The sequence below is a fragment of the Myripristis murdjan genome, chromosome 14, assembly GCF_902150065.1.
Source record: "Myripristis murdjan chromosome 14, fMyrMur1.1, whole genome shotgun sequence".
NCBI classification, from domain to species: domain Eukaryota; kingdom Metazoa; phylum Chordata; class Actinopteri; order Holocentriformes; family Holocentridae; genus Myripristis; species Myripristis murdjan.
Genome location: NC_043993.1, coordinates 17,401,775 through 17,427,097, shown reverse-complemented (window position 1 = coordinate 17,427,097; position 25,323 = coordinate 17,401,775). Strand labels below are relative to the sequence as shown.

At 41.8% G+C, this 25,323-nt stretch overlaps 1 protein-coding gene and 1 long non-coding RNA gene across 2 annotated transcripts; one reads left to right on the top strand and one right to left on the bottom strand.

Moving 5' to 3' along the window:
- The first annotated feature begins 3,108 nt into the window (after positions 1-3,108).
- Positions 3,109-7,286, top strand: LOC115371808 (uncharacterized). The gene is made up of 3 exons (XR_003929391.1): positions 3,109-3,228; positions 4,279-4,347; positions 6,462-7,286. It is a non-coding gene; the product is annotated as an uncharacterized LOC115371808 (long non-coding RNA).
- A 4,106-nt stretch (positions 7,287-11,392) lies between these two features.
- Positions 11,393-24,846, bottom strand: wscd1b (WSC domain containing 1b). Its single transcript, XM_030069340.1, has 9 exons — positions 24,649-24,846; positions 22,496-23,189; positions 18,273-18,387; positions 17,007-17,191; positions 15,744-15,865; positions 14,857-15,046; positions 13,908-14,072; positions 13,615-13,815; positions 11,393-13,158 (listed from the first exon to the last, which is right to left on the bottom strand). Exons 2-9 carry the CDS (start codon positions 22,884-22,886, stop codon positions 12,806-12,808), a joined length of 1,722 nt encoding a protein of 573 aa, XP_029925200.1. The 5' UTR covers positions 22,887-23,189; positions 24,649-24,846; the 3' UTR covers positions 11,393-12,805.
- Positions 24,847-25,323: the final 477 nt, after the last annotated feature.

The window sequence follows — 25,323 nt, the reverse complement described above, 5'->3', positions numbered from 1 at the left end:
TGATGCTGATGGGAATTCAGAGTACATGCCAAAACATTTCCATTTGGACAGCTTGTCTTGCGAATGAAATGTGACATCAAATGTGACCATGACAGCACTCACATCCAGCTTGCAGCAGGAGTAGTCAGTATTTACTGCCCATCAAGACATGTTATCATGAAGTATTATATCACCAGTCCAGTTGGGAGGTGATACTCAAAGCAACCGAGGCCTGGATCTACCCGGCATCTGCTGGCTTTATGATTCTGTTTGTGTTTGTGGCTTATCCTGTTGTGGAGATCCTGCTGATTTATCTTTACAGCATTAAAGAAACAATAAAAAGAAAGGCAGGACTGAGCTGTTGGCCATCTTATATTTAAAAAAGGCTCATATATTTGAAGTGGTGGGGCACATTTATCACATCAGTAGTGTTTTGTTTACTGGTTAAGAGCTATCTTTTTTCAATTTTTTGAAAAGTTCAAAGACTTCTTTATCTGATTTGAAAAGTGGATTCTCAGATAAATTGGCTGACAAATGAGCTGTTTTTCTTCCACTGGCACATCTTAACAACTCCCTTTAGCGCTCTGCTGTGGTCTACTGCATATCGGGGCTTAAGTCAATTAAAATTTAAGACGGGGACACAGGAGAGGATTATTGGGACGATTTAGGCTGGGAACACACTGGAAGACGTTTAAAATCCTACACATGGCACATGACAGATTTTACCTTTTCTTTTGGTCTCTTAGTTGTAAATCAGATTTCACTGGACTGAGATTATGCCGCTGCCTTCTGTTACATGGAAATCAAATTCTCTTCTGTGTTGAATATTCTTTTAGTGAATATTAATGTTACATCAAACCGCATATTTATAAATGCTGATTCATATCACATTCATTCAAGATTAGAGGTCCAGACATCAGTGACAGGGATCAGCATTAATTTGTTATGCAATTAGTGTGTGATATCTCATCTGAGTCTGATTATTTAGTGTGAGCATACTTCCAGCTGTGAGGAAAAAAACAATCAAAGTACAAAACCAGTATTTATGTGTATAATGCAATATATTTACAAAATTGTTTAGGATTTTAAAAGCCTCCTAGTGTGTCCCCAGTGTGATATAACATCTCTGCCTCACCATGCTGTCCAAATCTGTGATCCACAAACACTTCAGGCCCCGTTCAGAAGTCCGGTGGTGAATTTCAAAGATGCTTGATATGATAGGGGCAGCTCAAATCAGATGATTAGTCTGGTTAAGGCTGAATCTGTAAACTCCTCACACTACCAGATAATCTGTTTGGACCATCTGTTCTGACCAAGCCTCAGATCAGGGGCTCCCTTCCCAGCGGTCAGGACGGAAAAATATGGTGTTAATTGGCCAGATAATCCTGTAGTGTGCCCAGGGCTGTACCGAGTGCAGTGAGGACTTCTGGATTACTGTATCAAACTAATGCAAAGGGTTGGTTCCATTGTGCTGTATATTGTATTTTTATTATACATGAGTTATAGTTTATGAAGTTACTCTTATAGAGAATGTTTTTTTTTCTTACAGAATAAAAATGTAAATGTTTGTTTTTGCCCCAGTAGCAGGCAAAGCCGTGTCAGATTGTCTGTCATTTGTATGTCCATCCACTCAGCACTTTACACCAAGGCAATGTATCCTCTGACGCTTTATCTTCCATTGTCATTTATTTATTTATTCATTTATTTATTTATTTATTGTCAATGCTACTTTATTTGACAGTCACAGTGGAGAGAGGCAGGAAGGGCGGGGGAGAGAGGGGCGGTGACATGCAGCAAATGGCCTGTGATTGGATTTGAGCCCAGGATGCTGTGATTGGGACTCAGCCTAACTAGTGGTACACACTCTTTCCAGGCAAGCTACTGGGGTGCCCCATTATTTTTAGGTTTGGTATAAAGTCAGTTTAGGTGAGCTCATGATCCTGCCCTCCTCAAGAGATAATCCCAACTTTGCATACAAGATATCACAAAATGTACTCAGAGGATTCCCATCAAAGGAAGATTCCTGTGTGGTCACCCTATGATCTTTCATCTTTGAGGGAAGATCATGAATTTCTTCATCCCTCAGTGGAACAGCTGTAGATTGAAACTCCAATATCTCACTGCTACAGAGAGGAGAGAGACTGCAGGCCATCAAGATGCAAATTGGGTATATTCACATCTGTATCAGGTCATCAGTGAGTACCAGATGATGCCAACTATGTGATGCTACCACCAGATTACAGGTACATTGAGGGTAGACTGTACCATGCATATTATTGATCTGTTAACGATAGATAACCATGTGCCATTGAGACAGACAGACTGCAAATTTTCTTTTCAAGTCTGTAGCAGCTGGTTTGATTGTGGCGTCTATAGAGATTGTTGAAGGTAAATCATGGGGTGTAGACTTTGGACAGAAAACTTGCCGAAGCTCATCTCTCTATGGCACATGGCAGCCTTCCTAAACTACTCATCCTCCAACTCAATGGTGCACAACTCTGCCACTGGGACTCAGAGTACTGCTGGGTTTCTATACCACCAGGAAAAAAGACCATTCTGTGTTCGCAGAGTTTCCCAAATCAGTGCCTGACTAGGAATGCAAACTAGCAGTACAGAGGTGGCAGTCAGTTTGGGGGCTGGAGTGGGTGACCGCTGGACAAACTTCTGTTTTGTGTTTTGACCCTTAGTCCTGACTCAGTGGTTTTTCAAGACCTAATGATCCCTCAGGATGGCCTGGAAGAACTGTCTGCCACACAACCACAACACAGAAACCAATCAGAATACCTGTTAGAGCCATGTCAGCATTACACCTGTTCAACTGGACTTGGTTTACCATGTAAATCAGAAGTCTCAAACGCATTATTATGGATCCCACTGGAGTTCTGGGAAACCAAAGCTGTGGTCATAAAATTTGTTTGCCTGTTGCCTATTTGCTAAACAGACTTGACATATGCTCTCACCCAACCAGAATCCTAACCTGAACCCTAGCCCAGAACTCTGGTGGGTCTGTCTCAAACATTCAAATCATTATATGACTACACCAGGTGATTTCACTGATTAGCACACCATCAGCCAGAGGAGGTAATCATTGAAATGAGCTGGTGTAATGATTGAAACAAAAACCTGTCCACTTGGTCCTCCAAAGCACATGGTTTAGGACTCTGAAAAATCTTATCCAGATGAGTCTCCCAGAGAAAGCAGCTTGATTCAGGAGGCTTGTGTAGTTCTGCACGGAGTAAACAGCTACAGGTGAGTGTAAAGGCTCAAGCTGACTTCAAATGCTACAACACGACCACCAGATGTCACTAATCACTCTGACAGTCATCAGGAGGCTTAAATTTAGGTCACTCTTTGCAAATGGCTGAATACTAGACACAAATCACCTCATTTCATGGGTTACTAAAACACGCCTGTGGACATGGTGTATTGTGTCACTTTGGCTCATCGAGGCAAATGAGCTAAAACTGCACTCTGCTCTTTAACCACAACAGAACCTATCACTGCAGCCGTTTTGACATGAATATCAGGGCAAAGGTGTTTCTAATAACATTAATTAAGCTTCTGTTTCATTCAGATCTAACAGAACCAGGGTCCAGGTGTTGTTCATGATGGCTCACTGTAAAGTCTGCTGCTGTTTCATGTCAGATTGGCTGCTGTGAAAAAGGTCTATTGATGTGAGCAAAACAACATGTACAAATTATAGTGTTAAAAAAACTGCATTTAACTTTAATATGTTAATAATTTAACACACATTCCACAGTCAACATCTAATGTTAACTGCATTGGAAAAACACTGCCAATTTTTTAGGCCTTCTCTCTGCAATTATGCACAAGCTGAACTTTTGGAATGGTAGCCAAGAATGCAACATAAATGTGACCATCCCACCTCCATACCACATTTCTCTCTATTCCTTTTTCACTTTCAAAAAGAAATGGTCAAGATGCTCAATGTCAGGATACTGGAGCCAATTACAGATGCACATGTGGACGCAGCAGAATTAATCACACTGCAGTCTCCAGCAGATTCATGCACGGTATCTGTGCCAGCCATTTGTGTGAGCACTTCATCAAACCAAGGTGCTTCCAGTATGTAAATAATAATTAATAAATAAATGAATAAATCTCCCCAAACCTTCTACTTGTCATTAGAAGCACATTTAACTGTAAGCAAGTATTTATGCTTCTGTCTGCTAGCACAGGTCTGATTTCCTGTGAGTGGTGGACTCAAGTACACTGCAGAGGATGTGAAATCAATTTTTCATTTTGGAGAATTAATTTAAATCGTATCTGTGTTGTTAGGTTGTCTCGGCTTATAGAAGATCTGGGGACATTAACTACTGCTGAAACTACAGGAAGACAATGTCCAGTGTGGGTCTCCCTGTCACAAATGAGGCTTTGGAAGCAAACAACCCAATTCAATGTTATGGTTCAAACAAGATGCTGGATTTGAATAGCACTGGCCATCAAACTAAGAATCCAATGAAACATAAAAGCACACAACTTTTTGATAGTATTTTAAACCCCATCTCCTTCATTCGAAGTTATAACCTATTTGTAGATTATTTCCCATTGTGACCCATTTTCCCCACAAGGAAAATTAAGATTTCATATAATCTAATAAAGTGTGCCATTTAGAGGCCACCTTTAGTGCAACCAATATTCAATTTCTCACAGATATCTAAGAGCAATAGACTTAATTTATTAAGTCATTTCGTTATAAAAGATTTCAACATTCAAACATTTCAAAAAGAATTTTTGAAATGGCCTGTTTGGCTTCTGCTATGTTGGTTTTCATGTTGAGCAGCTGATGCTGTAAGTCCAGGATGGTGTCCTCGCTCCTCTGGGCAGCCTTGGTTTTCAGTGCCGTTTCTGTTTTCAGCATTTCTTTTTAGACCCTCTATTTCACAGCAAAGGGCCTCCTTTTGTTGGCAGGAAAAATCCTTTTGCATCTTGTGGGCCTTCAGCTTGAGGGCAAGCCTGGTGATAGTCAGGCTCTTCTCTTTGTTGAGCATCTTCAGCTCCTTCACCTCCTCACACAGAGCCTCCATCTCCACCTTGTTGGCTTTCAGCATGATTTCTTGCTGCCTAAGCTTCTCCTGTGCTTTCTGCAGCTGCCAGTTGAGCTCATTCCTGATTTTCTTATCTGTCTCCAGTCTCTGTCTTTTCTGCAGGAACTCCATATCTGTAAGAGTGAAATTCATGGGGAACTACTCTGGGTCTTACAATAAAATATTTTGACTATCAGTAACTACACAGCACTATGTATGTGCAATCATTTTTGGGTAATGTATATTTAGTGAAGACATCACAAAATATACAATACTTCATCATTATTATTATTATTATTATTATCACCAACATTAACGTCATTAATATTGTTGTCATTAGTAGCCTCCCTGACAGCAGTTGTCTATACCAGAAAAAAACTGAAACAGAGAGAAAAATAAATCCTGTCTCTAATAAAAGGCTTGGCGTTCTCTTTAATCTCCCAGCCATCAGTACAAGTTTCAGAGGAAATCTGCTGCAGCATTACTTACCTCTACTTCGTCATCTTGGGTTCTTTGTTGCCTGTGTCACGTTTTAATTAAAGCTAATTAAATGTAAATAAGATTTTGTACCCAACACACACGGAACATTCCAAATGATGATGCAAACCCAGCTGATGATTTTCATTGGATGGAAATCCATAAACAAAACAAAACTCAGGTGCCTGGAAGCAGGTGGCTTGACTGGGTCATGTGACACAATACACAGTGCAGCTGAAATGCAATTTCTTGCATGTTGTAAAGATGTAAGTTTTTACTGTTGTTATGCCACCAAAACACATATGGAACATTCCAAATGACAATGCAAACCAATTTTCAGTAAACCACTCAGTTGCATGCAACCAAATTGCATGAAAAACTTTCAGCCTCCTCCTAATGACTTTGGCTTTACACACTGAGCTTCAGTTGAGTCATAATCGGCAGTTTCAGTGATGTCAGATACACAGACAGATAGTTAGTAGGCTATTTCTTATATCAAAAAAAAAAAAAAAAAAAAAAAGAGAGAGAGAGAGAGAGAGAGAGAGAGAGAAAAACATGGCTTAACACTTTTATTAAAAACATTGCATAGATTTACAGTATGATCCCTCTAGTTTTTATAATCTACTATTATCTCAGCTAATTCATGTTTTGAACTACGTAAATTATTTTAGCAAACTATAGCCTGACTGACTAATACAGCTTTTCTGTTGCTTTATACTGCCTTGTTGAAAAATGCTACCATAGCAACAAAAAAAATGTTGTATCTTCTATCTCCATTGTGTTGTGCTTGTGCAACCAAATTTGGTCTGATTGACCATGATAAATGTGATGCCATTTGGCCAATAGGTGGCGCTGTAGTAACATTATGATGTTGATTTACAGTATTAATTGTAAGTCTTACTCATTGTTTGCTAACTCAACCTTTTGTCTAAAACCTGTTCTTCCTGTCTGTTTCAGGTAATTAGTATGTCTGCGTGCTGCTGAAAACTGGTGGTAGCCATATTTTTTGGAGAATGAGGTCCAGTGTAAGAACAGTAATGTATTACAAATTACTTGTCTGATGTCCTGTCTCCCGCATGAACTCTTGCCAAAGTGAGGAGACAACTCTCGAGAGGTCAGGTGACTGTTGCACAAGCATGCATGAAGACACGTTAGACTATTTTTTTTCCATCTGCTCATTATGCTGATAACTGTAGAACTTATGTAATGCAAGTAACACCACAATTGTTTGATTTGTAAATGTAATGTGATTGCTGAACATAGGAACAGTACCATGTTAAATTACTGCATTACAGTAACTTGTTACTTTCTAATGATGACATCCTGAGCAGTAATTTTACTGTAATTAACAGTGATTTTACATTACTTTATTTGCATTTTATGTCATCTGTTTACTGTAAGTTCTACAGTCAGGTCTTTACAGTGTTAGGTGTGAGTTTGGTTGTTTGTGTGTTAGCCTTGTAATGGACCAACAACCTGTCCAATGTGTTTCTCTGCCTTCTGCACAGTTCTTGCTGAGATAGGCTGCAGCCCCACGTGACTCTGAATAGGAATAAACAGATATGGGAAATGGATAAATGAAGTAGTTTTGCTCTACAGAAAAGTTATCATAATTTAACAGACTTGCATGTATTTTTAAATAACAAATGAAATCTCTCCACGAGGATTTTAGGTGTAAATTTCAGGCGTGTATGGGGGAAATTATGTGGTCTCATTTGAATTACTTAATACGAAAATGAAATAATGTATTAAAAGTATTAGAGAATGAATAACAGACTTGAAAACTGGCAAGTCCAACTATTAAAGAAATGTGACCATATGCATTTTCTCTTTTTTTTTTTTAAGTAGATTTTTAGTGTTTAATGTACACAACATTTTTTGACACAAGGCCCCTGTGCTATACACATAACACTGCCCTCTTCCTGCCTGTACTCCTTCAGAAACCTCGTCAAAATTGACCTTGTATGTCTTTTGAGCTATCTCATAAACTGTCATGACTTTTCAGCTGCCAGGCTGCTCAGGTAACAACATAACTGGCTGGAGGAGAAGGCTCAGTGGGCCTGATGTGAACACCATCTGCAGTCTGGCTGCATCCAGCTTTTCTCTGTCCTCTGTTTATTGTGTTTCAATGGAACTTCATTTTCTTTGGGGACATTTATCCCCCACCACCCACCAGCCCTATCACCCAATTACTCCTCTGTTCCATGTTTTATCATTTTTTTGTGTGCAAATAAATTGAATTCCAAACAGCATTTGCAGGAGGAGGAGGAATAGGAGTGCAAATCAGACAAAAAGGTACCAAGTAGAGAGAAAGAGAAGGGAAAATTAAAGCCCTGTACTGTGGGACACCGTGTAGAGAAAGAGATAACTGGATTAGAAGCAACCCTCTATTGAAACTGTCTGAAGGAGTGATTGTTACAGTTCCTTTGTGTTTGACATCACATATTTCTTAGCAGATGGCATCATCGTGTGCCTTAATTCAGCCCAGACTTACTGTCAATCCATTACGCTTATATGACAGACACCTCACTGGGGGGCCTGATGGCTCTGCTTCAGTGTTTAAGCTTCTATTCAAGCTCATTGAACTTTCTGGGAAGAAGAGAACTGTTAAAGACAGTCAACGTGATGAGCCTCCATGCTTGACACCCCAACGTCAAAAAAATAACTTTAATTTTCAGAGGCTGATGTCATTCATTACTGTATTTTACATTCCACATTTCCTGATCACACTTGAATGATCTCTTCTTTTTCTAAAGATATTTATCTCAGTTTAACTTTAAAGCTGAACATCTGGTGGCAGAAAAATTCTCTGCTCCACTGCCATACTGTTTGGCATTGGGAAGCTCAAGCGATGGATGCCAAGTATGTGATGAATCCCACCAGTATGAAGCTTCATTGAACATTTTTTAGAATTAGGAAGTGCAAATAAAGCCTCTCTCTTGTATTGAAAGAGGATATTCTTGAGTGACATATTTGCAATATGGTAAAATAGGACATGTTAATTTTTTATTAGATATAGTAGCTTGAATCTGAACTGAGTTAAGAGTTACAGTGACAGAGCTGAAGTGACTTTTTGTGTTACATGCCCAGAGGTTCAGTCCAAGGAAATTAATTTCTATAGACAGTTTGGAGGTTGTTTATGTGTGCATTAGATTCTACTATTATGACTGCTATGGATTGTCCTTCCAACTTACTTTGCTAGCCTTGACTCTTTCTGATTGAAATGCTTCCTCACAGAAGTGAGATGTGAACATCTATACCGGCTACATGGAGCCAGTATAGATGAAAACTCTTAACAACCTGCTGTTAGCAAGATGAGAGAAATGCAAGCCAGTGACATGCAAATTATATACATTCAAGGCAGCTTCAGAAATAATCAGCAGTTACCAATAAATACAGCTGCCATGTATTGTGACCACCAGATGAGAGGTACATTGATGATAGACTGGGACACACTGCTTTTTTCAAGGGCAGAAACTTTTGCTGATAAGGAGTTACACAGATGATCACACAAGTATGCAAAGGGCTGCAGCATATACATCCAGACTGGTGGGAAGGCAGGAGGAGCTGTTAACCTGGTCATGGATAAAATTCAAACTCTCCACATTCAGAGGACTGTCGCTGTAAAAGGGAGTAAGGAACGACAGAGTTGCCTTAGCTGCAAGAGGAGAGCTTAGCCCAGCACTAGCAGAACAACCCATCTGAGGCCTTGGGAGGAATTACACCACAGAGCTGATGGACAACAATGTGCGGATGGCTTTCCTACAGTACAACAAATTGCAGATGGTCTGGCTAGAATCAACCAAGGCCAGCTGCATGGCAAGTACAAGACATGGTGTTACCACACCAAACTGAACGAGTGTGTACTGTGGCCCCTGAAGCTTTGTGAGATTGTATCATCCACGGTCAACAAAATGGATGTTAAGGCAAACAGATTCATCCAAAGGTGGTGGATGGAGGTTGGAGCTGCCACATTGTTAAAAACTGGCTTGTTTGGCTGGAATGTCTTGCAAGCTCCCTTTGAAATCCAGTAACTTCATCTTCAAACAGGAGACAGAGATCCCGACTGTGGAAATGAGGGAGCCCACAGATCATTCATTGAGGAGTGTGAGGTGTGCATTAGTCATAAGTCGAAGGTGCAAGAGTCGAGGGACAGGGTGGTGAGCAGGCTGCAGTGTCTGGAAGTAGTTGGAGCAGTGCAGACAGATAGGAGGCCTTGGGAGAAGAAGGAGAGCAAAGAACTGGTGGTCATAGAAGTGACAAAGACAGAGGAGGAACAGTACGTAGTGACAGCAGTGACACAAGGGCAGCAGGGGCACTGGACAGCATGGGAAAGCTTTGTCAACAGAGCTCCCTCATTGCAGGATATGTGGAAGATCCCACAAGCTCACCTAATCTTCTTGATAAGAACAAGTTATGATACCTTGCTCAGCCAACAGAACCTGTAGTAGTCTTACACACACCCTGTCAGGCTACAAGGTTGGTATATATATACTAAAGAAAATGGCAGAAATACTCGAGTCCAGAAGGCAGGAACCATGTCCACCCCAGACAGGTGGATACATCAACTTTGTTAGGAGGAGAAGAGGCCCAAACTTCCTCACCTGACTCCAGGCATGGGGTGTAGCACGGACTCAGTTTCTAGAAGGAGATCAGCTATATGGCATCGTGGCTGGACATGGGGATATGGTCAGGGTAAGCCAACCTGGATGACCTTCATCTATCCGGTGGAGAAGGGATGCTTTGTGTGAACATCAGCAGTTTGCCTTATCAAAAACTTGAGAAGCTGAGTAAAGCAACATCTGGCGGAGCTGGCAGAAGACTAGGATAAAGGCCAGAGGAAAGGAGAGAGCATGGGAGGCATAGAACATCTAGACTGAAATCAGCTCTGGGAAGTGGCAAGAAGACATCCCCTCTACCTGGAGATGTTCCCTGAAAAGGAGTGGGATAAAGAGTGAAAGGAATGATGGTCCCTGAAGACACCGCAGCTGGTCTATGGGCACGTATGGAGGTGTAGAGGCAAAAATGGCCCTCAGGTAATCATCAATCTGCCTGTTAACCGAGTGCTCTGTTCTTGGTTGAACTCCTGCACCTCTGAATGGTTAGGAATGAAATAACATTCACCTCTTTCATTATGGCCAGCTCCATGTTGCCACTATTAACTGGACTGCTCATCCAACTTCTGTTCTTGTATTCCCACGAGGCCAGCCTGCCAGGACGAGTTATTCCTGACTGGATGGTGTTTCAAGATTCAAGAGTCCCTCAGGAAAAACTGCCACACCAACATGCTCTTGTAGTCCATCAGAACAAATAACAGCACTCAGAGGATTCACCATGAGTAAGCAGCACAAGATGCCACAAGATTCATACAATTTGTACTGTTATACAGGGAGCAGCCCCAGTTGTCCAGTCCTTTTGCATTTGAGTGAGATGGGCCAGGGTTCTCCTTTGCAGACAATTAGGATTACACTAGGCTGTCAAAGGACAGTGGCCAGTTTCAAAGCTCAGTGGCCAGTTTGATGCTTTTGTGGACTGTTTCTATTGATCTGTTTGTCAGAGAGTTCTGACTTATCGTTGGGTCTCAAATCTCATCACTGGACATTGCATAGACACTTCAGAAGTGATGCTTGTCAAGGCATGGTGGCAGTCATGAGACTATGAGCAGCTTGAGTACTTACCTGTGATTTGTTGCAGCATGAATCACCAGTCTCAAACAGTGAATCTGTCAGTTTGGGTCTTGTTCCTGCTACCGTTCTAGTGTAATTTATCCCAGTTTATAAAAAATGGGAGGTGATCTACGTTGCAAAGGCTTTGTGTCCCCTTGCTTGTCTCTAAATACTTAACATTTCTCACACATAGGCAATGCTTCTTGCTCTTTAATTTCTCAGTGTTGTCTGTCAGTCCACCCACAGTCAACAGACACCAGCACTGAAACCAACTTCTTTAATAACCTGTGAGTCATTTATTTTTCAAGCCATGACTTTCCAACTAGAAAGTACATCTCCTGAAAGCATCTGGTATCTGGTGTCACCTTAACCCTAAAAGGTTAAAGCTGACTTCATTAGAAAATGAAATGCAATGTAACCACTAGATGGCACTATTCTGTTAAATGTATGGAGAAAATAATTCAAATACCACAGGGTAAAAAAAAATGAATATACCTGCATTTCTAAATTATCTGAGCAAGTTGAAATGGAATCTCGAGGTGAGTTTTTGTAGTCTGGTGGGAATGGCGCGAATGTTTGTCTTCATCTAGCCTACTATTTGTGGCAACAAACTGCGTAAACAAACAGTTTGAACAATGTCCTTCATATTGGCAGTGCTCTCACAAGCTGCTTCAGTGTACACCAGCTAAATAAACAAACCTGTTGACAGTCTTGTACTACATCACCTTGATTCATTGGGGTCAAAACATTCAAGTAATAAACAACAGTTACCAACTTCACTCCCAATTCAGCCTGTTACCAAAATGAATGCATTCAATTAACAAAATGTTTTTTGACAATAGGTGACAGTTGTTGGGTTTTATGTAAGCAAGTTCACTTTGACTGAATGTAAACTTAGCATATATTTCAGAGTTCATGCACAGTTATCCCCTAATGTTTACTGCGCTGGGAATCCATATTGTCACAACCAGTGTTGAGGCCTCTCCTCCACTGATCGATGATTGCAAGTAGGCAAAACCTTTGCAACCTTGGATGTACACAGAAATATAATCCAGGTCATGTTCTGTGGTTACTATGTGTTAGTGTGAGTTTTGTAATTGAAATGATATGTTTTCTTATGTCTACACTGTACCCAAGTGAAATATTTAAGAGCCACAAAAAAGTTATCAGCTTAACAAAAATGAATCCATCTTGGATTCACACTCATATTTGTGCAGTCAGGCACTTTGCAAGACAATTCCAATTCCACAGGTCAATGGGTCATGTCAGATCTTCTCTAAGTATATATTTCCTGCTTTCAAGGAGGCAATCCTGGCCCTGAGGCTTTAATCAGAAACTTTGATGATCACCAGTGTCTTTAGCAGTACATTGTTGTCACATTGTCTCCAGCAGTCTTAATCTTATTCCATAACTATACAGCCACTCACAGTGTGTTGAACTTATAAAGGAGTCAGGTGGCCCAATTACAGCCAGTGTTCACAGATGGTCATCAATAAACCCTGCCAACATTCGGCAAATATGTCCATGGCGAGTCTGTACTGCTCTCCACAGAGCACTGTGGGTGGACTGGCACAAATCTCAACTCCTCCTGGCCCACTCAGTTAAAGCACTATGGGTGAGGACCTTATCATATCATCATCTAGGGAGATAGTCTTGTGGAAGTCCACTGAAGTTCCTCTTCTGTAGCGCCTGGTCAACGGTGTGAATGAAGGAGTCGATCATCCTCCTCATATCGGAAGTAAAAGGGTCAAAGGACGACTGTTGGGACCCTGAGCGTTTGAAATGGCCATCTTGGTTGCTCTGGGCGCATAGCAACCGCTCCTCAGTCATGGTGACATTTAGAAAGGAGGTGATGAGGCGAAGCTGGGGAAGAAGTGACCTCTGCAGTTCCTCATAGTGAACCACGAGCAGCCGCCGTCCAAACTTCAGCCAGCTCAGGGCATGGGATGCCCACCAAGGGGCATAGCTGGAGACAAATTCTGGCCATTCTGGATTGAAAAGAGAACACAGGTATTGGTGTGGTGAGGATAACTGCATTTGCACAGGAGGTAGCTTCAACCAAGTAGTGTGATTCAATGTGACATTTCATCTGTGCTTCTAATTCTTATTACCAACAGAGGAAGCAGATAGTGATCTTTCTTGTTTTCCTATCATTTTTCTGTTTATGCAGCACAATATAGACATGTTTTCAGAGAGCATACAACCATTGACAACAATTATATAAAAGCCATAATACCCAAGAGTACATTCTTCAGAGTAAATATGAGCACTTTACTGCTGCAAACAGTATCATAATACTCACACTCATAATAAAGAACACCCTCTGCTGCTGCATTATTGCAATATCATACACCAGTGGGGCAGTATGAAACAATAACAACAAAAGAGTACCCTTTACTAGCTCAATAACCACAAAGCCATTTCCTCTTTGTGGCTTGTATTACCTTTGCTCTGCCACTGTGCATCAGTGGCATGCCCCAAATGACCGGCACACTTGCGATTGAATTCAGCCATGAGGGAACGGTAAGGGCTTCGAATCAGCAAGATGGCAGAGTCAAACATTTCAATTTCTTTCTGACCACTCTCATGGGTCTTCACACAGATGCTGCGGCCACTTTTCCAGTAGTCCTTCTCTCCTCTGAAACCTGGGAGATGATCGAAATGAATGAGTGAATGGATGCACACCCTGAGCACTCACTGAAACATTTGTTGAGCAGGGGAGCACTGCCCTCCTCACCTCTGTTGTACAGTGTGCCATCAAAATAGAAGCTGCCAGTGTAGTAGCCTGTCATGAGCTCGATCAGGTGTCGTACCCAGGTGTTGCCTGCACCAGGAAAACTGGAGAGAGCCACCAAGGATTTGGTTCTCTGAGGCAGAAACATCCTTTCTTTGCACCTGGAGTCTAGAGGGAGTTTTTTTATGCCAGGTTTAGTTATAAAAAGTTATCTAGCAGAGCTGCACCACATCACAGTAAATCTGATATTTTAGATGCCCTGAGCTTTTCTCGGACGTGATTAGTTTTCAGGATAATCTGTCGAAAGCAACTGTTATCACAGCAGGACATTTTTGATCTTAATGGCCAGTCTGCATAGGAGATGAGATTTCTGTAATTAGTTTCCAAAATTACAGAGATGAGAGTGTGAACTCCACTTAAGTGTTGTCATCACCCCAAAAATATACCATAAGTGACCCTGACTTATTAGAAATTGCAATTCAGCATGACTGCAAGAGCAAAGCAAAGTTGCAACTGGACCACAGCTGATGCTTTGGGTCTGATTTCAGTTTGGGATGAATGCCACTTTAAAGTGCAAATTGGACAGATGGTCCACAATCATATGGTAAGAATCCTTTGCCAATGAAAATGACACAGTATCACAATGTACACCAACAATCTCAGGGATGTCAGTTCACACTGGACAGGCTTTACCTGAGACTGTTTTTACTTGCTATTGCGCAGAAGGTAAAAGAGGCCAGCATTTTAGGTGGGTCGTGGGTGTGCGGTTTGTAGAAATTACTGACATGGCAAAATCAGGCTAGATGAAAATTGTAGACATGCTCTAATAAATATTGCACAACTCTACCTCTGTGAAATTAACCTAAAAAGGGTTTTAGATGATTAAAACAAAAGCAATAACATATAAAGTTGACTTTGAAACTTTGAAATACAGGTAACAATAGTATCTCACCCAGGACAGGTGTTTGATAAACCTGGTAGTGGTCATGGTCAGTGGGTGCTGTGGGCATGGAGGTACTGGTCTGGTTCAGACCAGTATTGCCCACACATGGCTGGTCCTGGGACTGTTGGCTGACACTGAAAAGAGAGGATGTCCATGTACAGAAACAGTGGGGCCTCTTCAACACAGCCAGCGGGAGCTCCTACAATCCAGAATCAGAAATGAAATGATCTTTATTCCTCTCTTCAAAAGGTTGCATTTCACCCAAGGGTGAAGTGTTAGCTCAGTTAAGGTAGAAATCTGCATCCCACCCCATTCTATACTTCATTTCGGTTCATTATTTTCTCTCACTTTTTCAAACACAAAAGGTCAAGATGTTCAATGTCAAAATACTAGGACCACCACTGCAGTTTATAATTTAGGAAAATTATGCACAATTCACACATATAGATGCATGTGTGACTGTGTACAAGCACACACACACACAGACACACACAGGCATGCACACAGGCACACACACACACACACACACATACACACACACACACACAAGGTGAGAATTAATCACACTGCAGTCACCACCAGATGATGTGCAATATTTATACCAGCCATTTCTGTTCGGAGAAGCCACAGCTGAGATGCATCCAGTATGAACGTCTCATTCCAAGATCAAGACCATCTACTTCTCATTAGAGGCACATTAAACCTTAAACAGTCCGCAGTATTCGAGGAGCTCTGTCTCCCAACATGTTATTCTGATATCCAGGGAGCAGAGACTGCTCTCTGAGCAATAGATTCTCCTCTACTGGGAGCAGACGCTTCCCAATACACCAGAGACAGCTACAGTATGTGCAGCAAATTGATCAGTGGTTCTCTAATTCTGTAGAGCTAATTCAAACCTTATCTGTGCAGATCTCGATGCAGGACTGTGTTGTTAGGTTGGGCTGGAAGGAGTAGACAGGGAAGGTGCTGATGGTGCTCTTTGGTATGTTGAAGCAACCACTGTAGTGAACATTTCTAACTGGAAAGAGAAAAATATACATATATAATCTAATGAGGAGCAATACAGTAACTCATAATCTCATTACAAGCAACACTCAGAGACTAACAAAAATGTATTTGGTAGCGTTTGATAAAGAGATTTATCATTTATTCATTTTCAAATGGAATCAGTATCACTGGGAATCAGTACTGAATTTCAGGCACCGTCACCAGTATTGGCATCAAACGTTTTCTAAAGGTTTTCTGCCCTGAATCACATTCCTTCTTTTTCCTTGAATCCTGGTTCCTAATCACATTATATTAATTTACAATATTTGACTTGGCTGACAAATAAGATGTAGTGCATATAAAAAGCATGCAATGTTTGAGAAAGGTTTATATGACACATTTTCATGGATACTCTTAAGGTTTGTCCTTCAGTGAGTTTGTGATTGTGTTGAGAACTTAAACAGAATATTTTTGCTCAGTGAACTGACTCCAGGGCTGCGTCATGAAGGCTGTATGCAGCATATGAAGAACTGCTGAAAGCTGACATAAAGATTGAATGACTATTCATAAATGTGTCATGTAGCTGTAATGAAGTGCTTTCTCAAGCATTGTAAATATTGTTAGTGTTACTGATCACATTTGATAAAAAAAAAAAAAAAAAAATGAAAGCTGTACTAGGAAAGATTTTATGTAAAAATGCACCTGTCTTATCTGCCTAAATGACGAAGTGGGACTATAGCAGAGAAGAGTGTCCCATCTCATTAACTCAGACATTGTAGATTTGCCCCATTTGCTCACATTAATTTCAGGATATTGACACTTGCAAGAAAAAGCACATTAAGTGAAAAAAGAAAATTTAGGAGTGAAATATGAAATGCTCTCCTGAACAGCATGGAGTAAGTGCTCTGTGCAGAGGAAATTGGACTTGCAAATAATGACTCAACCTTTTTACCACCTCTGTCACTAACAGGCTCACACAGGAGGAAATTTAAGTTTTAAGTTTCCAAGGAGTTTACTGACATCATGTCACATGATCATTGGGTAATGAAGTTCAAAAAGTTAATCTATTAACACCATCTGGAGATGCCATGTGAAATTTTCTATGATGCACTTTTAAGAAAATCAACACAATAAATCCTTGCCTGTGTCTTTCCTAAGGATAGCTGACTTACATTTCCTGTGACCTGGGAGCTGCTCCTCCACCTTGTATATGGAGAGACGTCCCACGCCTCCGCAAGGGGACCCCCTTTCACCTCGACACACCAGACTGCAATCCTCCTCTGGAGCCCGCGGACTACTGATACGGTTCCCACAGTGGCATTCAGCTCCATATTCCAGACCTGCAAACTGGTACCCACTAGTCACACACACACACACACACACACACACACACACACACACACACATGCACACACATGCACCCACAAACTGAGTTTCTTGATGGCAATATGCCCTAGCCCAGAGCAATCCATAACCTCAAGCCACTAGCCGAGAGCTAAGCTTTCCCACAGGACGGAAGTTAACATTTGGAAGGCATCGGTTCATTCAGTTTTCCTTGCATTAAATCTAGCATCCAACCCCTGCGATATTTGTTAGCGCTGCTCCTTCTGCTCTCATCTGTGAGTATAATGCTACTGTCTTTGGACTGGGGTCACCTCTGATCTGTACTTTACATATCAAGGGCACTGTGACTCATCTCTGTGCCTCTCTCTTTATCCTCTGTCCTTAGGTAAGATAGAGACCTCATCAAAATTGACCTTTTCATATGTCCTTTCAAGCTTCCTCATAAATTGCCTTGACTTTTTACTTTTGCTCATTTCAATAATTGGGCTGCTTAGGTAACGAGCATGACTCCTTTCCGTGTGAATGAGCGGGGGAGAAGGCTGAGTGGGTTTGAGATGTGAACACCAACTCTCAGTCTGAAAGCATCCATCTGTCCTCTGGCCTAACTACTCTTCTGTCTCAGTGGAACTGCGCTGCATCTTGCTGTTACGATTTAAAAAGGGAGTAATACAACTGGACCATCATTGTCTTTGCTTTGAAAAATCCTCCCGCTCCTTCACATTTTCTTTTAACACTGAGCACACAATGCTGCACATTCTGCCTCACTGACCTGTGCAAACCTGATCAGCTAACACATCTAACTCCTGAGCCATTAACCGATTCGTATAGTCACCTCATTAAGCTTTTTAACACACACACGCCTCCCTTCTTCCCTCTTCTGTGACAGATCAACCCTTCAGTCGTGGTCTTCCCTTACTGCCGCTCTTCCCTCTCTCTCCCACCCCCTCCATCTTTTACTGTCATCCAGCCACCAGCCACCTGGCTCTCCACTGGAACACAGGAGCCATTCATCGACAAGACTGAGATCCAAAGCATTTACTCAAACAGCAGGCCCTTTGTGGTCCCCTCACAGGAACCTGCTGCGAATGCATTACCTTTCCGAGCAGGTGTCTTGACACAGAGAGCTGGTCATTTTGCGCAGGTCATACAGCATGGTTCCCCCCAGAGCGCGTTCATTGGCATCGTGCACAAAGCAACCGATGTAGGTCCCTGGATGTGTCAAAACAAACCAGTGAGAGAGTGCCTTCATGATGCAAAGAAATCCAACATGCCCTGGGCTACTTTAAATCTAATTAGCTCTGTCAGGGTTTGCATTTCAATAAAAGTCCCCACATATGGTATAAAAATGTAACTATGTATGATTGAAGTGGAATAAGTTGTAAGACCCTCCTCTATCTTTTTACCTGACCCAATGTCCTTTCACGATCGTCCCTTGGATCCGACACTGTTACTTCTAGATTTTAAGGATACTTAAAGGACATTTGAAAGATTTAGGAAATGTATGACGTGAAAAGGTAAAGTCGTACAAGCAAGACCTTGTGGTGTACCAATATTTGCATTCCAACTGTTTTTATTTAAGTCTACAATTAATTTACAATTACAACATATTAATTTTCCTACACATTTTTAAGGTTTCAAGGACACTGAGGATTTGGGTTTCATTTTTGATGTTTCCTACAATTTCTGCCACCGTAGAGATAGATAGATGCCAACTGGAGGAGATTTGGGAGGCACTGGAGGAGCTGCATGCCATAGGACTGAGGGGATGTGGCAGCAAGGTGCATGGGCCAGATGGAAGCAGGAAATGGACCATAAAATCTCTGACAGGCCAAGCATCACCATATCAAATTCATGATTCAATCAGTGTACAATGTCCTTTGAAGCCCATCCAGGCTCTTCTGCTGGGGCAAGGCTGAGTCACCAGCCCCTGTGCCTCCGGAGAGAAACACTGGAGCACATCCACAGCTGTCATCTGAAAGCCTTAAGAGAAGGTTCCCATCATCTGTGTCAGATTATGGTGCTGAGGGCTATGGCAGAAATCATCCCCAGAGGTGTCACCCACAGTCCGCCCCACCATCCAGCAAGGTAGGTCATTGCTTTAATCAAAGCAAAGGGGACGCCCCAGCCCCAGACCAGAGATGGGCTTGTTGCACCCGTGCAACTGCTGTGGGTTAATGGAGGGAGGCAGCTCGATTTCCCAGACCGCACAGAAATGACTGCACTGCTTTCTTAAACATATTATGCTGCAGCTGATTCTTCCCTAGCAGACCTGCATGGAAAATGCCAATTAGAGGATGTTATACCCTTGCCTGGTGCATGCTCATCATGGTCGGCTGCAGAAGGTTTACAGGGAAGTCTCTGTAATGGGGCCTACAGTCTACAGGGTATCACACACATGTACATGAGGAGAGTCATCAAAAATTGAGGTGACAGGAAGACCTCAAGATGACTATGGATCAAAACACGTTGGACATGCTAGTTGGATGCAAGGCAGTGTCAGAAAGATCCCAACTGGGTCTGATGTCTGACTTGAAAGATGTAAAATACTCAGTGACTGCAAAGACATATCAACACAGAGAGTTTGGCACCTAGTAAAACCCCTGTAATTTTTGTTAGTACTGATCCGCTTGAACACCTCTGCGTGTATAATGCCTCTGTACTTTACATATCAAGGGCATTGTGACTCATCCCCTCTGGGCAAAAGTTTCCAGCAGCATATAATATGAATTTTCCACTGTCATTATAAGCTGTTTGAATAGCTGGGGCTCTTGTATCTTTGAAAATGTGAAATTGTTTTGGAAGTGTTATATCTGTGTGCTGTTATATCAAATTGATCAGAGATTGAAAATAAACCTGTGATAGCAAATCATCAGCATTTTGTATGGATATTATGTTGCATTACATTAATGGAGGAATGACTAGTCTTGTAATTTGAAATGAAGGGTTGAATAGACAGGCTGTACAGACTTTCATACTGTTGTGCTATTCTTGTTTCTCTGCTGTACACACACACACAAACAACCGCCACACCACTTTTTTTTTTTTTTTTTTTTTTTTTTTTTTGGAACGCTAGCCATGTTAACTGTGTGTTTGGATAAACATGGTTCCAATGTGGTGTTTGATACAATACCAAATGGAAAGGAGCTGTGGAAAATAGCAGGTGATGATGGTGATTTGGAGGATGATTGCAAAACCTTGGCTGGCTCATCAGAACCTTATTTACGATGACATTCATATAGCAATTTATTTGTATATTTATACTAAAATAGCACCATCTCACTCTCTGTGCACCCCCCACCCCCCACCCCCACCACCTCCTCCTCCACATGACTTTACATTATTCAGCCTAGGATAAAAATCCTTTCTCAACTCTTACAGTAACAGAAGCAATATCTGATTTTGCTGTAATATATTAACTGATGTACACATTCATATAGTATACTTACTAGAGTTCATTTAGAAAACCTTCAAATAAGAGCAACTTTTGAAGGAGACATGGTAAAATAAATATGGGTCGTTTTAGTCTGTGTCCAGAGTCATGGTCTGTGAGAGGAAGCTTTGCCAGTTAGAAATTACTGCGACTTGAAAGCGCTGCCTGCAATATTTTTCATCTGTATTAAGCCATTTTGTGACAGAATAGTTTTGTATCAAGTGCTGAAAAGAAGTATCAAGAGCTCTTACAGGATGTCTTTCAAGAACAAGTTGGAGGGGGGAAAAAAATCTTCGTGTGACATTGGACGTTATTGGCCTTCAGCAATATGATGATCCATTGTTTGATTTGGAATTACTTTTACCATTTGAACTAAATCACAAAAGCACTGAGCCATGCAAGGAGAGTGGACAGAGTCTCTACTAAATGACTAGAGAAAAAAAATCTACCAAATGTATCCCTTTCTATATGCATGTGCAGAGAGTAAATCTCAAGACATAACTCATACAGTGTTCAAGGTTCCTTAAAAGAGACAGTAAATAAGACATTAAACCATTCTTTATCTTTATAATTGCATTTATTTTCTACCTGCAAGCTTTATCCCTTGCTGACTGTGAGAGGATCACTGGGCAATAACCCTGATCTACAGGAACCAAAGCACCCACACGTAAAATGTCACATAAATGTATAATGAAGCTGTTCTAAATGTTCTAAATTCATGGCTGTTTGTTCATGAATGCGCAATGAAGCCTTTTGTGAATGTGCTATGTAAGCCCCTTGCACAGAGTCTGTTACCACTGGCTCTAGGCCATCAGAGCTCAAAAAAGTAAACCACAAAATAGAAAATAAACTTGTGTATTTGCTATCTCATATATTATTCAAGAGGAAAACCAATGTCTCAGTCAACAGATCTTCATCGGGTTATTTCTGTCTCACATAACCTCCCTTCTACTGCTCTATTTCAGATACCAAGATGCTGAATACAGCTGAGGCAGCTTTTTCCCAGACGCTGCAATGATATCTGCTCCAGTTTAATTGAAACCACGATGCACATCATGTCACCATGATGTCATCATGACCACAAATATACAAAGTCAGGTCATTCATAGCACAGCCCTGTTAGCAGTGGTGACATGTTTTTGCAGTGGAAGCATTTCAGGTGACATGATGCACCCTCTGATGGCCATGTTGGAGGACCTCAGCTCTTGGGCAGCAGTGGGTCGAAAACAGATGACTGCATTACTACTCTTACAACTTGTCATTCCCAACAGAATTATATTAACTAGGTTCACTTCTCTGCTGATTTTGAGAAGGACCTGCTCATTTCATCACACTTTGTGATGAGGTCACCTTGTTAAAAACTTTGCCACAGAGTATCTGGGTAGCTTACAATCATGTTTTCTAAGTTTCACACTAACCAAAGTAGCTTGTGCAAAATAAACGTGCACAATGAAAAATTACTGAACATCAACTGAAGTGAGGACTATTTAGACGCAACTGACAAAAAAACATGGAATAAGCACATAATCTATTAGTGAGTCAGGCAATAATCACAACAATATAGGCTCAACTATCAGGCTAGGTCCTTATTCCATGTTTTTTGCCACTTGAGTCTAACTGGTTCTCACTTAATTTAAATCTCAGCAATTTTGCATAATGTGCCTTCAAAATTTTTTTGCATTACTAAATTAATCAGCTTGCTAGTTAGCTAGCTAACATTTGTCCTAAGCTGACACTTGTCAAGCTAAAAGTCAGAGTGCTTAAGTCTTGGGCTAAAGACAAGACAGCTCAGGGTGTAACAGTTACCTACCTTAAAAGGCTATTCACTTTTACTTATAATGTTCAACTGAATTAATCTGCACATAACCATAACTGCAAGGCATTTACCTTTGTGTCTGCTGCTCCTGTGGAGGGAAACTCTCTGCTCGGGGCTCTCTGGTAGGAGACTGTGAAACCAGCGGCGATGCAAGTGTTGGACCCCCAGGCTTCGGGAGGCCGGCCAGTGTCGCCCAGCTTTGACTCCCCCTCCTGACATAGACTGAATGGCCGCCCATCTGGAGCGTGCCCTCACACCCAGGCCTGCAGTCCTGAGGGCAGTAGGGGGCGCCACCAGGGACAGCAGGGGCGGCAGGCTGGCATGGCTTGGCGGTGCTACTCTGATGCTGGAGCGCTGCAGGAGCAGAATGCTGCCTGCCATCAGATAGGCGATGCCCAGGAAAAGCAGCAGCATCTGAGCCCGCCTCAGGAAGCAGTGCAGTTTATAGAGGGGCGCCACCATACCCACCGTGTTCAGCTCTGTTTCTCCCTTCAGTGGATAGCCAGTCCATGAAGTAGGAATGAGAGGAGGGATCTACAAGCTTCTTACAACATCAGTGCAACATGATAATATTACAAAGGCCTGAGATATCTCGCAGTGGGTCAGACATTGTGTCAAACGGCCAAGGCTGGACAGTTCACTGTCATGGTTTTTGGTGAGACTAAGAGCAGCACTGGGGTTAGATCTCTTGCATGTTTCACAGATGGGCTTGAGGACAATATCCAAGTGAGCGGTCACTGTCTTCAAGAGGATCCTTGAAAAAAGCTGTGGCACAAAAACAAGCAGCTGTATTTAATCAGCATTACATTTCTCTGTATCTGGGTACAATCAAAAGGAAGGGAAGTATGCAGGGCAGATTAGACCCACAGCTCATGTTGACATATGGGCTTGTGTTTCTGTCTTGCAGCACTATAGTGTTTGCTGCTTCTTTCATTCCTGCCATTTGTGCTTCATTCAGAGCCTGTCCCCAAAGTTGTGCCCATCGCTTCCTTCAATTCCTGTAGTTTTCTTCGAGATACTGGGCTTGTAATCTTTTACAATTCTCTACTATATTAAAGCAAAATTGCTTTGAAATGATAGATGGAGACATGAGGAAATTAGACCAGCGTTTATTAATATGGCTTTTGAATTGGATTCCTTTTAGTCATTCCAAAACCATTCAGAGATTCCATTCAATCCCAGCACTGTCAGATAATATTTATTTTAGCACTGGCAATATCTGCCAGCTTCAAAATCTAAGTCCCAGTTATCACAGTGAAATGACATCATGTGATAAAAACTGTCTGGAGAGCGTATTATGGGCGCTTATGAAATGGGGATTATCATAGCAGTATGCAGAGCATCTCTGGCCTCATCTGTGGGGAGATGAATAAATTAATGCCCTGTGATGACTGAGGAAAAACGTGTAAAGATGAGTTGATAAATGATGAAGATCTTGAAAATGCCCCGGCAAATCTGATGCAGCATATAATATATCCACTGAGGAAAAAAATAGAATTAAGGAAGTGATTGCAGTGCTCTACTTTCTGAAGCTGCTGTCTACTTTAACTAAAAAGAGAAGTGCAGCCTTCTAGTCAAACCTGACGAGGTCCCAGGTGTTTTTCTGTCACGACGGCCCCTTGCAAGCCCCCTCTTTGATAAAGCTGATACTAGTTCCAGCCTATAGAGGTGCCCGTGTAACATGGTTTGTAACAAAAAGAATGCGTTGTGGATTGTGGCTTTTTTTTTTTTTTATTTTATTATTATTTCACATCAAATGATATCCGTAATGCCTCAACGTCTCGGTAGCCTTCACGGACCGTCATGCCCTTCAGATCTACTTTTCATGAAAGGCCCATATCCTCTGCTCTCTTTTTTCTGAATCGGACCTTACACCCGCAAAAGTAGGGGTGCTGTGCTCCCGAGGATAGAAGCAACAGTTTGCACACTGAACAGTCTCTACAGACTACCACTCGGAGTGGCCAACTTCTTTTTAACTCCACAAAATAGTCGCCTTGTAATAACTTAATGTCACGGAGGGGAGATGTCAACTCTATTTTCACCATTTTGATTTTTTTTTTTTTTTTTTTTTTTTTTTTTTTGTGGATATAGCGTGACAAAATAAATGAACAAACACAAAGGATAAACACGCATCTGCTATTAAAGCATCCGAGATCTTCCATCTTATAAAACCCCACAGTGCCGCCACCATTTACAGTAGAGGATATTTGATTATGCGGCTTACCTTCAGCACTGGAGCGTTACGCGCGGCACCCTTTATCATGTGATCACTTATCAATTTATTGCCGTTTTTGTCGCCGTTTTCTCCGCTTATATTACCCAGCGATGGGCTCCACGGCTCTCTAGCGTTTCCCAGGCTGGTGTTATGTAAGCGATGTCGCTCTCAGCAAGCCTCACATCTAGTGCTCTCCGCCGGTCTGAAAGGCTGGCAGGGCGATATAAAGCACAGGCAGTGTGCGTGTTGGCAAGGGAGGGGGAGGTGGAGGAGGAGGAGGAAGAGGGGAGGGGGGGTAAGTCTCATTTGCATTGGTGATCTAAGCGCGTCACAGCCCCTCTACTGTGCGAAGGCAAAACGTGTCCAGCAGTCCACAGCTCCGACTAAACCGTAGGGGGTCTGATAATAACCCGTGACTTCTCCACATCCGCTGTATCCTCCGACACCCGCCTCATGTCCACCGTGCTGTTGTCACCGTGATGTTCTCATAAATCACTTAATAGATATATGTAGCTTGTACATCGTCACTATACGGTAAGCTCAAACAAATAACAACAACAACAGCATCAAAAACCCATCAGAAGCCATTTGAAGGACATGTGCATGGGCGCCCATTGGGTTTGGCAAGGTAAGGGCGCAAGCCATAGGCTACTTGAGCCTCAGTGAGTCCAAATATGATCTTGT

Excerpts from the sequence above, each read along its gene's own strand:
- wscd1b (XM_030069340.1), bottom strand. The coding sequence starts at position 22,886 with ATGGTGGCGCCCCTCTATAAACTGCACTGCTTCCTGAGGCGGGCTCAG. Across the intron at positions 14,073-14,856 it reads TTATCAAACACCTGTCCTGG|ACTCCAGGTGCAAAGAAAGG; the intron begins GTGAGATACTAT and ends AACTCCCTCTAG. Across the intron at positions 13,159-13,614 it reads TGCACAGTGGCAGAGCAAAG|AATGGCCAGAATTTGTCTCC; the intron begins GTAATACAAGCC and ends TTTTCAATCCAG.